The 14514-nt window shown below is 41.1% G+C and overlaps 1 protein-coding gene across 3 annotated transcripts in view; it reads right to left on the bottom strand.

Annotated features, from left to right (window-relative positions):
- Positions 1-10530, bottom strand: part of PPP1R1C (protein phosphatase 1 regulatory inhibitor subunit 1C) — a 68148-nt gene extending 57618 nt beyond the window's left edge. For all 3 annotated transcript variants that reach the window (XM_083152154.1, XM_083152155.1, XM_083152153.1), the window contains exons 1-2: positions 9946-10530; positions 7764-7824 (exon numbers count right to left, since the gene is read on the bottom strand). In XM_083152154.1, coding sequence (XP_083008280.1) covers positions 7764-7824; positions 9946-10026 — 142 coding nt within the window. In that variant the 5' untranslated portion in view covers positions 10027-10530. The remainder of the gene's footprint in view (positions 1-7763; positions 7825-9945) is intronic.
- Positions 10531-14514: the final 3984 nt, after the last annotated feature.

A 14514-nucleotide genomic window follows, 5' to 3' on the forward strand; every position in this document is an offset into this window, starting at 1 on the left:
TAGGTTTCTATAGGGTATCGTCGCCCAGCGGTGGCAATACCCTGCCCAGCGAAGACGCTGCGGCCGGGTCTTAGTACATTTGAAAATTCAGTAAAACCCTGAAAACGGGTGTTTTACCGCATTTTTACCTTAGTACATCCCGCCTCTATGCCCACTTGCATAGTTAAGTATGAACCAATTCGGTCTAAAAAATAACATAAAAAACTCATGCCAACCTTTTGTCCACACGGCGGCCATCGAGTTCATCTTCAGAGGTATCCCCAATCCGAAGAATGCATTGCGTGAGTGTGTTGGTGACATCATGATGCCTCTAGAGATGAACCCGATGGCCGCCGTAGATGCTGTGGACCTGGCAGTCCCCCGGTGCGGGGAAGGGGGATGGGAGGGTTAAGAATAACCTTCAGTTTCAGTTTTCTGAAAATTTGGCTTATCGGATATCCAGACAACGGAAACTAGACGTGTGTGTGTGTGTGTGTGTATATATATATATATATATATATATATATATATATATATATATATATATACACATACATATATATATATATATATATAGTAAATCCTATTTTATCTTTATTTTCTAAATGCCAGAATCAAATGTCAAATAAACCAGAGATCTCTTCTTATATTGGTACACTTTGTACAATACACCCACATCTCCTACTCTGACCTCGCTGATTTATGCTAGAGGATTTTCTATGCCCACATACCATGCCTGCATACATTGTGCCTGACTGCCGGCAGCGGAACGTCTATAGTAACTGTATGATTTTAAATATTCTTGAAACACTGAATAACATACAGTACACATCATTTCCAGCGTAGGTTTCCTGAAATGTACCACACAACCTACACAGTTTTATAACTGCAGGAATAATGTGCTATTTGTGCCAGGCTAGAACGTTATCCATCCGTACATTCAATCAATTGTATTAAAATAAAGAATTAGAAAATTGTTGTTTATAAATTAAATATAATTTTCTTTGTTTTAGTTGAAACATGATTCAAAGTGTAAAAGTTTAACGCCTCCTGCTGGACAGCAGTGTAATAGTATAATAGCCTAGAACTAAGGTATAAATATCATAGATAAGGAAAACATAGAAATGACCAAACTGATCCGGTACACAGCGTCTTCGCACAGGTGACCGATGTTGAAGCACTGCGCTTGCGCCTATTCGCTTATGCGCATGTGCAGGGCATCTGTGCCGGCGCCTTCGCCAACTTGCATAGCCTCTAAGGTGCTCGCACGGGAGGGGTGCGGGCAGGGGGCGTTCGCATACAAGCTCCCTGCGTTTCCTGGGTGTACCCACGAAAATGCCGGGTTCGCCCAGGAAAACGTCCCCATGCGAACACGAGTGGGCACCTGCATTCCAGGGGTAGGCCGTCCAGTTCTTGGACCAGGACACCTCAAGTCTAAGTCAGCCCCACCTGCAGAGCACATGATTTTTTCCATTTGAGAAGGAATTTGCCTTTGCAAGTGAACCTGAATAACCCCCTTAGTACCAGGGGGAGGAAACCGGAGTACCAGGAGTAAACCCACGCAAACACTGGGAGAATATACAAACTCTGCACAGTTAGGGCCATTGTGGGGACAGAACCCATGACTTCAGCGCTGTGAGGCAGTAATGCTAACCATTACACCATCCCTACTGCCCCATATATATAACACATGGTGGGGATAGAACCCATGACCTCAGTGCTGTGAGGCAGTAATGTAACCATTACACCATCCGTACTGCCCCGTATATATAACACATGGTGGGGATAGAACCCATGACCTCAGCGCTGTGAGGCAGTAATGCTAACCATTACACCATCCGTACTGCCCCGTATATATAGCACATGGTGGGGATAGAACCCATGACCTCAGCGCTGTGAGGCAGTAATGCTAACCATTACACCATCCCTACTGCCCCATATATATAACACATGGTGGGGATAGAACCCATGACCTCAGTGCTGTGAGGCAGTAATGTAACCATTACACCATCCGTACTGCCCCGTATATATAACACATGGTGGGGATAGAACCCATGACCTCAGCGCTGTGAGGCAGTAATGCTAACCATTACACCATCCGTACTGCCCCGTATATATAGCACATGGTGGGGATAGAACCCATGACCTCAGCGCTGTGAGGCAGTAATGCTAACCATTACACCGTCCGTACTTCCCCGTATATATAACACATGGTGGGGATAGAACCCATGAACTGCCCCGTATATATAACACATGGTGGGAATGGAACCCATGACCTCAGCGCTGTGAGACAGTAATGTAACCATTACACCATCAGTACTGCCCCGTATATATAACACATGGTGGGGATAGAACCCATGACTTCAGCGCTGTGAGGCAGTAATGATAACCATTACACCATCCGTGCTGCCCCGTATATATAGCACATGGTGGGGATAGAACCCATGACCTCAGCGCTGTGAGGCAGTAATGTAACCATTACACCGTCCGTACTGCCCCGTATATATAACACATGGTGGGGATAGAACCCATGACTTCAGCGCTGTGAGGCAGTAATGATGGGGTTAACCCGTGTCCCTTTACATGGGACTTCTACCCAGGTCCTGACCAGGGTATAACACGGGCAGGACCTAGGTATTGGGCAGTGTAAATGGGTATGCCAGGTCATCCGACCCGGCTCCCGTTTACAGCAATAGGGGAAGCCCAACCGCCGGACTGCAGCATCCTGCGGTCAGTATGGAGGTTGGGCAGGGGGGCGTACACTGCCTCCACTGCTGTCTGCTGTACTCTGCACACAGCAGCGGAGGCAGGGAGGAGGTGAATGGATGCCTGTGTGCAGCATCCATTCACCTCGTGGATGGGGGCTGGGGGCAGACCAGCAGCTTACCTTGGTGCTGGGCTTGCCCCCAGTGCTGCGGTCCGGGGCCCGGCCGGGCGATTGGCGGTCCTGGCACTTGAAGCTAATGTCATCTCCAAGTGCCACCCCCGTTTAGATCGATTGGAGATATATATGACATGATGCTGACAGAAAACAGATAGATAATAGATAGACAGATGCACAGGGCCTGATTAAATGTTCCAGGTGCCCTAGGCTGATACACATGTAGCTCCCCTTGTTATGCTGCTAGACACACGTGTATGGGCACTCAGGGACTCGCCAGTCATACTGCCTGTATGCATGTAATGGCGGTCATACAACTGGCATGTAGATCTTTTGGCGTGTGAAGGAGACTTTGGCTTTAGGCTGCAAACCCCCCCCCCCCCCCCCGAGTCCTGGCACCCTAGGCTGTAGTCTAGTCTGCCTATTGGTTAATTAGGCACTGTAGATAGATAGATAGATAGATAGATAGATAGATAGATAGATAGATAGATAGATAGATACCGATCAGCTCATAACTACCATGTTACAGGCTGTTTTTGAAAAATGACAGCTAGGAGCTGATTGGTTGGAAGTTTATACCTCTCCACTTTATCACTCTCCAAGGTTTAGTACATTTGTTCCATATAGAGAGAGATAAATTGGACAGAGACAAAATACCAGCTCCTACCTACCATGTTACTTATCACTCTCTATGGCTTAGTACAGTGGTAGCCAACCCTGGCCCTCAAGAGCTACCAACAGTTCACATTTCCAGACAACCTAGCTGCTGCACAGCTGCACTCATTAATCACTGACACATTTGAAAAGATCCACAGATGGAGCTAATTAGCTCACTTGTGATTCTGTGAGGAGACCTGCAAAACATGCACTGTTGGTAGCTCTCGAGGACTAGGGTTGGCTACCCCAGACTTAGTACAAAGACCCCCAAGTTTGTAACATGACAACAAATCTCTACAAATCTTCTTCACGCTTTGATAAATCTCCCCCCCCCCCCCTAATAAAAGAAGAATATCCTATCAGATTTGTTTAGCTTTATATTTTGTTTCATTGAGTATAGTTGTTATTCATTGTAGGTCATTAAAGGAAAACAAATTGAACTTTGGCCTCAAAGATCTAAACCCTCCCATTGGCTTAAGTTCTAACATTAAATTGTTTACCTCGAGCTGACAATTCATCTCATATTCTCCTCAACTCATTAAACTTTGCCCAAGGTAAACTAGTCCATTGTTCTGCAGTATACAGAAATGTGTTGCTGGTGTTTAAAATGGTGTAACAAAAAATGTTTGGCTCCCCCCCACCCCGTTAAAACACAAGCCCCCCACCCCCGGGAGCTAGCAGGGGGTCCGTGTGGTGCGGGGGTACCTGCGGTCATGCAGAGGTCCCTGCGGCACTGAGTATTACATTGACCTGGTCCCTGCCAGTGACCAGGAAATAATGCGCTATCTGCCAGGCGGCGGCGCGGGAAGCGCTTCTGACTTTGAAAACACTGGCCGCATGCTGATTGGCTGAGATTCTAAATCACCCCCGACATTTGCGTTATTTAAATATAAACTATTTCATCTCTTCAGGATGGATTGGGTTGAGACTACATTTTAAATAAGGAACCAAAATTTGAAAAAAATCTTCTTAATGTGGGAAAGTTACATTAATACCTTATCTATAGAGGTGAGACAAAACTATGAAGGACACATCCTGGCATTTACTACGAACTATAGCAGATGATCACTCTATAGCAGCGGTTCTCAAACTGTGGGTCCTGACCCCAAAATGGCGTCGCGACTCCATGCTGCTGGCCATCAGGCTGATGATTTTTCTAATCTCAATCAGTGATTGAAGGAGTCTGAAAAATCTGTTCAATGTCTGCTGACCACACAGGTGATGGAATGACCTTCTGCAGTAACTTGCTGGGGTCCTGCAATCAATTTTATTGTCTGATGGGGTCCCAGAACAGAATAGTTTGAGGACTTCTGCTCTATAGCTATAGAATGATTGCCTTTCATTACCCACAAGGTTGCCGGACTGGAACTCGACATTTAAAGGGTGGGGATAGTGTGTTCTTAGGTCTTAATTCTTGTTTGCTTCAATCATTTCTTTATATGTTTACATTTCTATAAATATTTCATTTTCTGAACAGTGAATGGAAATGTGCACCATTATGCCTGGCATATCTGCGAACAAGGGTGTTTCTCTAAGTGACTACAAAATTGTATACTGTATATATATATATATATATATATATATATATATATATATATATATATATATATATATATACCATGTCTTTTGTAAAACTACACAATTGAGACAAAATAATTGTACGTCGCTCTTTATTGACAACTGACACTTGTAATTTGGTATTTTATACTTCTTGCCTGATTTAGTGTACATGTACATTTCCTGTTTGACTTGAAAGTGCGTATTAAAAAGAAACTGAAAAAAGAAGAAGAGGGTTTGAGGATGGATTAACTAGTCACACCCAGCTTTGCCCCTCTAGTGGCTGGCCATGCCCCTTCAAGCAGTCTCACTGGCACCCAACAGCAAAACACTATCCAAAAGGCAATAGATTGTTTCATCATTATAATTTTAGTGGATATTTAGTAAACCGAATACATATTGCCACAAACAGCGCATTCCTATTTGTCCATATACTGAAATATGTGACTATTTTTACATTAGTCCACTCATTTGTGAGGCCAAAGAGGACAATGGAGATTATAGTGGTTAACACACAAAGCTGCAAAATTCGCAGATTTGCGTGTCATTCAAACGCCGCCCACTACCGGCTGCCCCTCCCCCCCTTCGCCCGCCAAATATCCCTGCAGGCATGCAAATGGATGTTTTGCATATCAACCATTTGTAGGCTTGCGAGTAGGGACAAAATCATTTGATGGTGACCGACCATGTGCGCGCAGATCTAAGACACCTCTGTGGTGTCTTAGGTCTGCGGGCACCCTGTACGGGAAGTGGGTGGGCAGTTGACATCAGCTGCGTCAGCTGTCTGCCCCCGCACCTACATCATGGACTCATTAGCATGGGAACGACCATGGTTTTTCGTGGGAACGCCCATGGAATGCTGGGCATTCCCATGGGTGCATCCCTTCGTCACCGCCCCCGTCTGGGCTGCTAGATGCGAACAGGACGGCGAGCAAGCAGTTTGCTGGCTCCAAGCGGCTGCACATGCACATAATGGTATATGCGCATGCGCAATTGCTCACCATTGCTCCCCTGTGCCAACACTCAGGGGATCTTGGAGATTAGAATAAGGACCAATATCAAGTACTGAGGCTAAGGACCTAGGTAACCTCCAGCTAACTAGATGATTCCACCCAAACACCAATAGTTGAATCGTCATACAGTTGGATATGGATGGATATTTTATCAGGCATTATTCCCATTGGGTGACCACTCCTGTGAAAGCAGGTTAACCAGACACATTGCCACCTGGTTTCTTGCTGTAATGATAATTCTAGGAATCAACTTTTCTAAAACTGGTAAAAAATGTTAATGCTGTCAAAAGATACAGATTCATTTAATATATTGTTGGTAATACTTAGCCAGCAAACTGTATAAAAGTCAAACACAATACTGAATAAATGAATTCAGATTTCTCTTTCCTATCTTATTGTCTGATGGGGTCCTTTAATCAATTTGATATATTAGATAATAATAATCAAGATATATTAGATAATGTAATGTGAGGCACTAAATGGTAAACACTAAATACAGATGAAAAAAATTGATGCAACCAGTCAACAGTTCATAAAACATACGAATCCCAAATGTTGGCATGGGAACTTTAACGTAAAGACGCTGAGATAGACAGTGAATCTGAAGGTTCTGGATCCTTCTTCTCCAAATTTCAACTCTGTAATGAACTAGTAGGGTTCTCCAATCTGAAGTCAGAATGTTCACAGGACAGAGCTAATTTGATTGGTTCTTTTGATTGGCTAATTTGATTCTGTACACATTGCCAATCAGCGCTCAGCATTCAATAGGATTAACATAAACATGTGGTACATGATGTTGCCACCTCCCCATTTTTCGGTCATGTCACTAGTCTCAAGTGAATAGACTGGCTTTGTTGATGAATATTGATCTCTCCCGCGAAGTGCCTGACTACACTTTAAGTGATGGGTTTATTTTAAATGAACAACCCCATTCTGTTGACCGCTGTCACTAGAACGACATGAATCTCTTCATGTCTGTGCTTCCATGATAGGGGGCCGTAACAATCCACTTCTCTATCTCATCTGCACAGATATATGTACGTCTAAGTAAGGTGGCTTGGATGGAAGGTTTATTGGCTAGATAACCAACCTAGAATTTTCATCTACTTGTGACACATATAAAACACCAAAAGAGGAACAGTATAGAATCACATATGGACAATATGTGAATGATGGCATATGTTGAAAGTCTTGGCTTAATATGGTTATGCTATACAATTATCTATAATAATAATAATAATAATAATAATAATACATTTCAGATAATCTTGCACACATATAATACAAGTAACTGTAATTAGTGTTTTATTGTAGAAAGGGAAACCTTCAGCCAACGTAAACGGACATCGACACATGACTGCACACAGAGGGCCAGATTCTCTAAGCTTCAAAAGTGATAAAATGGAGAGCGATAAACAGACAGCCAATCAGCTCCTGCCTGACATTTTTCAAACACAGTCTGTGAGATGGCAGGTAGGAGCTGATTGGCTGGTTGTTTATCACTCTCCATTTTATCACTTTTGAAGCTTAGAAAATCTAGCCCAAACTTACAAATATATATATATGCGTTTACACATATTTAAGAGCATCATCGCCTAGAACAATCCCATTATTAAGCTTATGCATCATATCTGCATCATTATAAACCTTTGTTACATAACATTAATGTTACCCACCTGGCGGTGAGTGCTCATTTAATATAACCAGTGATGCCGGTGTTGGCCTTCTCTTTCTGATCTGTATAAAACACAGAAGCACGGAATGTAAAATAATATTATTGTCATAATAAGTGGTTTGTGGTTTTACAGAAACCCAGTTGTTCTAACAGGCCACAGCTCAAACCTATTACCGTCACGCAATTAATCCAAAAATAGAAACACCCAAAAAACACTTCTTCCCTTGTAACTAATAATTTAATGATAGCTTGTATATTATCTCTTTGTAATTAATGCTAGCAACATCCGCTTTCTGATGGTTGGTAGCGAATGCAATTTTTTTTGTAGGCAATGCTGTCTTTTTTCATATATAAGCTCTCCAATGCCATATATTTTGCAAACATGGCTGCTCCCTTGGCTGCTCAACGTTTAAAAATAAATTTTAATCAATTGTGTAGTCTTTACATTTTCAAAGAAAATACAGTATTTCCTTATCTATCTATCTATCTATCTATCTATCTATCTATCTATCTATCTATATACATTTGCTAGTACTTTTATTTAATAAAGAAGTTTGTTCCTATTTAATGCTTTATTATTGTTTTTTATGCTTTTTATATTTTTTTTACATGATCATTTAAATCATATTAAACATAACATTTTTATTTAGATTTGGTATATATTTAATATCTTTTCAGCAGAAAACTTAAATCTTGACTGTTTTAATAAATCTTTAACATAAAAAATATTTGCATGTTGAAGGTATCTAAAGTATTGTATCCATATACACAAACACTATTAAAATATACAATACCTTGTAATTTTTTTGACAAACTGACCCATATTAATCACCAAGAATGCTCATTGAGAGGGACATATTACAAATTACCAATTTCTTATTTAATGGCATACAACAAACAGAGAATTGCATAAAATATGAAAGTGCTTGATTTGCTTCTAAAACCCAACTTGTAAGACCATTTATGATTCATTAATTAATGTATTATCATTGACTAGAGCTACACAACATTTAGAACAGTCCTTTTTTTTAAGTGGCTGCTTTATGTAATAAATTATTTATCTCACATCTTATGTTTGTATATGCTATTAACCAAATGGTAAAATTATAGATATGACACCAAAATTGATTTACAAAAGCAAAGTGTAGTTCTTGGTAAACTGACTTATTACATGTATTTAGATTAAGATTACTTTACTTTATTAGATTTTTTGGTACTTATGTAATATCTGGGCTCCCGTTTTTCTTATGAGAACGCGTCCCCCCCCCGCGGGCTCGCTGCGCTCACCACGCTTCGGGCACGGTGGCTCGCTGCGCTCGCCACACTATATAAAATCAACTCCATGCGTAGTTGGATAGTAGGGGTATGAAAAAATGGGGTGCATTTAACATGGGAGCCCAGATAATACATAAGTACCGATTATTTTTTTTAAATGAATGGTCAACCATGTTGAAAATGTTTGGTCATACTGTATGCTGTATTTTATAACACATTTCCTGTATAACTGTAAATTGTTAAATAAATACAATGTAGAACCATCATTATCAATTCAATTAATTTTATATCTAACCACGACATATAAAATGCTACTTGAGTACCAAGCGATAACATATTGTTAGGACCGTAAGTATATCACTTTACAGTGAAAAGCTAATGCCATTATTATCATCTAAGCGATTCAATATTTATAAGTAAAGCACATTTCTTAGCTTTCCTATGTTGAATGATATCACGAAGACATTCAGTATATCCCTATCCATTCTTTACATATTATAAACAATTATAATACAAATTCTACTCTAGGAAAAATTACCTTTTTTTTTAGATTATATCAAAAAAGGCACAGCACGTTTTGCAATTAATGTAGAAATATGATATTAACCCACACTACAATAGGTAGCTTTGATTTTATTTTTAATTTGAAAATTAATAAATTAATCATAATATAAATAAGTATAACAGAATACTATTTTCGGCACATTCAATTGCGAGGAAAGGGTGTTGCCAAACCCAATGAGCCTACATTTTAAACAGTGACTTCAATAGTATGCCTGGCAGGTGAATACACTGCATTAATTTGCAGCAACCTAATGTGGTTATTAAAACAGAACGGAGAGGTTAAATTAAACTGAAATTGAATTTATCACCTCACAGTAGCTAATGAGCGAGTAGTGTTCCATTACCTGTTCCGAAGCCTCGGGGTCCAGTTGACTCTGAAACACCGGTACTGCGAACTGTATTTTTTTGGGACTATTGGGTTCCATTTTGTACCGGCGGTGGTTGAACAAAAAAAAATGACTCCCCCCTATTAAGCCGAGCAGTCCAAGTGTCGAGCCTCTGGCACACGCCTTTAAAATAACTTGCAAAGCTATTCGATGCTGGCTGTATAGTCACCGTTACCAAGTGCTGCTGCATGAAAAGAGCAACTCCCTTATTCCACATCAATAACTGTTCTTGTAACTGGCTCTTTCTTTTTTTTTTCTCCTCCAGTCCTTCAGATCCTCTCCGCACAAAGCTAAAGGAACAATAAGATAATTGTGCACCAGTTTTACTACTGCACATGCCAGGGACTCACTCAGAAACTAATTGAAAATGCACTGCTAGCCTTGAATGGCCTGGTGCCCGGGGATTTGAAAAAAGTGGATAGATCCACTGTACATTACGAACAGTCTACTCAAGAATGCAATATAAGCTCCCTCTGTGTATTGCTGATGGGCCATTAATATTTCATCATGACAAATCACAAAAGCGAGGAGGCTTAGTAATATGTAGGTGATATATGTATATATATATCCAGCCTACCGCTTTTATCTTGTCCTGACGTTTAGAGAACAACGTTGATCATGTTTTGAGCAAAGAAAATAAGTTTATATTAATTGACATTAACACATTGGTCTATCCGGTCATCGAAACATCAGTCATCGAGCTAATTAAGGCCAATTTATAATTCTCTCACAATGATTTACTTTTTTTTTTTTTTTTATTGCAATTCTTATACTGGAGAGCGGTCCTGAATGCAGGATATCTAGTATCGTGTGTAAGACAAATGTTACATCACAACATTTGTCTTGCTAATGTAAACTGAAGTGATTGCCTGAATCTACGAGAACAGCTGTAGACACACAAATAATTTAGGCATAATACCATATAGGCCGAGGTACAGTAGCAATATGGTGGGCAGGTCAGATGTCCATGGTCCTGGCTTGCATGAAATAGTCATCCCTGGCAATATGTTGCCCATAGCAACTAATCAGATTCTACTGCTACTGTGGTTTTTCAGGTTTTTTTTTTGAGGGGGGGGGGGGGGGGTTCCCCCCTGCCATTCTTCATACATCACATCCCCCGGCATCCACGGTGGGCTTCAGGATCCTGTTCAGCGAAATCTCCGGTCTCAGTGGTGCACTGCGTGAGTGACGTCACCGGCGCACCTGAAAACTCACGCAATGCACCCCGGGGAACGCTGAAGAGGATCCTGAAGGCCGCCTTGGATGCCGTGAGGCACCGTGGATGGCAGAGGACCATCGGGCCACCACCAAGGGACCAGGTAAGTATGTTAAAAAAAAAAATTTAAACGGAAAAATCCCTTATCCAAAATGCTCGTGGTCCCAAGCATAAGGGATACTCAACCTGTACATATAATCTGATTGGCTGCTTTGGGCAACATCCCATCTTCAATAGAACTCCCATCTTAGTACATTTGCTTCTTTGAATCTCACTACTCTTGGCATCCCGCTGTTCTCGCTCGCTGAGAATATTTATTGGGTGGTCAAGCAATAAACAATTACAGCTCTTGACACAAAAGAGGTCTAAAGACTGAAATTAAAAATTCTCTGCAGTTCTGCTGGTAAGATTATACTGTAGTTCTCATACTGTGTGGCTGGGATTCTTCTTTAATTGAGTGTGTTTTAGGGTTGTCTCAGTAGTGCTGTTACTATCTATGTAGCTATCAAACTTGGCAAAATAAGATCAAAATTGTTATTAATACTTTGTGCCCAATTCCAAACATTATCAGCCCACATTCTACGAATCTTGCCCTTTTAAACATTTTACAATAGTTGTTTTTAGTATCTAACTTAAAGGGGACAATGGAAGTTTTTGTCTATAAATATGATACATACATGTGACAAAACCCTCACTGGTCAATAGAGAAACAATGATTCCCATTCAGCTTACAATTATTAATGAGATTAGAACACCATGGTCTTCTGGCTTTTAGAATTGACCATGTGATACCAACGAAAAGGTCAGGCTTGGTCATTGTTTCACCGTTTCCCTTTTGTTGTAAAATACTTCTCATAGCAGACAAATGTATTTCTTACATTAATCAGTGTTTGATGACATTGGGACTGTCTATAATTCTGTCCTTGAAGGTTTTTTGCCATTGCATGAAATATATACAAAGCAGGGTCCTTTTAAGTAAAACTTGCACGTCACTGCAGCATCATATTCAAAAAGTTTTATTGTAGCCTCAGGGAGCATGTTGGTGCACAGGGATGGATTTTGGTACAAATACAGCAGTCAAAATTGAATGTCACTTACCCTTTTACACTGAGACAAAAACCCAGGTTGGACCAAGGTCAGCGTTGGTGTAAAAGGGGCCAACCCAGGTCGAGTTACACTGGAATCCTACCCAGGTCCTGATCAGGGTTGAACACTGGTTGGACCTGGGTCATGGGCGGTGTAAATGGTCCCAACCCAGGTTGGGATATCCGGGTAGTGCTGAAAGGATACCAGAAGCACGGGACAGCTTTCCGTAAGTCAGCGCCATGCATTCGGTAAAAGACAGCAGCCAGGAAGGATGTGGCCACGTACGGACAGTGCACACAGATATCATCATTGGATGCTGTATAATTTATGTTTTTATTTGGGGGGGGGGGGGGGGGCTAGGGTGAGCACATGGGAGATTCGGTCTGCTGCTGCAGGGGAAGGGGGCTGGGGGGAGCACATGGGAGATGTTGCACTGAATACAACTTTTTGAAAAATATTTAACAAAATAAACAAACCAACATTTTCCAATGCTAACTTGTCATGTCTTTTCATTTTTATTTAAAATCATTAAGGGAAGGTTGGCTGGCAGTTTATCCTAAAATGGACATTTTTAAGGTCATCCATAGGGAAAAGCAGGGCTGACCCAGGTTCAGTGTAAACGGTGCATACCCGGTCCGACCTGAGTCACAGTACAGTGATGGGGTATGAAGCCGAGTCCAACCCTGGAAAATCCTGTGTTCAAAGATCAGGGTCCGACCAGGGATTTTGGTGTAAAAGGGGTATCATCCAGCTCCCACCAACAAATGACTAAATCCGAACCTTGGTACATTGTCATCTTGGCCTGCAAATCCATACGTTTCCACATACGGGTGTTTTGGCACATATAATGGAGCACTTTTGTAATGTTTGACATCTCTCCCCTGCTGTATTTTATAGAAGAATTGAGTCTGGACATATGGAACCTTGCTTTCAAGATCTGCTTGCCATGACACTGTCAGCACACAACATCCCTAAAAAATTAACCCAACCTTGAAACATATTTTTGCTAACACTGCGCTGCACATACTGTATTCTTACGAGAACTCCTCTAAGTAACCAGCCTAAGTGATCGCACCCACACAACTTGCTAGACTGCTAGCATATTCGCTTGTGGTTTTGAAGATTTGCTGTTGCTAAATGTATGTTGCATTTATTGCTGTCACATGTATTTTGCCCTCTTCATATTAGATTGGAAACTATGTGACACAGGTATCTGCCCTTAGTTGTATTTAACCAGCACAGGTTCCTACATTGCTGTCTACGTATTATAATTGCCACTATTACAGGTAAGACATCGTTAAATTGAAATAATGTGATAGGGTGTTACCTATCTGATGAAGTTCACCTAGATGTGGTGGATGGGCCCACATTTTTAGTCAAACTTGCTAAGAACTTCACATGTATTCCACGTTAACAAAATTATTTTGATAAGTATTTTTTATTGCTTAGAACAATGTTTCCTATCCTTGGTCCTTGAGGCCAGGGGAGGGATTAGGATGGAAAACCAGGTGGGGAAATTTCTGGAAGAAACCCCTATGGAGTCTGTGGAGAGAGTTGGGATACTCTTCCTTATGGGTCCAATTCTAATTTGGAAGCATACTAGCGTCTTTTGAGGACCAAACACAATTATTTTCCTGGTCACCTGTGGATTTTAAAAACATGACAGTTGGTGATGCACAGCGCTCCTGTCACGTGACCTGGAAAAAATTACCTGAATGTGGTCCTAGGGGATGAGTTTGAGAACCAATGTACTAAGCCAGTAGTTCCCAAACTGTGTGCCTAGGCACCCTGGGGTGCCTCAGGACACTTGCAGGAGTGCTTTGGGTAGGTGGACCAGGATTGATCAATTAATTTATGGCATTGTTACAGGCAAAAACCAGTACTGGTGGCTGCCAATCATAACATATGTGGACAAACAGAAGCAAATCCTGTTCCTCGCCACATAACTGTGACATAAACACACATATTTCAATATTTTTTTTCTGAATATCTCAATAAGAAACATTTAGCTTAAGGTCGATTTGAAAACATTTTGATGTTCTATGGTGCAGTGATTAAAAAAAAAAAAGTTTGTGAATCACTGTACTAAGCAAACAAATTAGACAGAGATGAAGTCCCAGCCAATCAGATTCTGCCTGCCATGTTATATGTTGTTTGAGAAAAATGACAGTTGGGAGCTGGTGCTTTATCTCTGTCCACTTTACCTCAATCCAAGGCTTAGAAAT

Source organism: Crinia signifera, chromosome 7 (assembly GCF_055691185.1).
Source record: "Crinia signifera chromosome 7, ASM5569118v1, whole genome shotgun sequence".
In the NCBI taxonomy this organism is placed as follows: domain Eukaryota; kingdom Metazoa; phylum Chordata; class Amphibia; order Anura; family Myobatrachidae; genus Crinia; species Crinia signifera.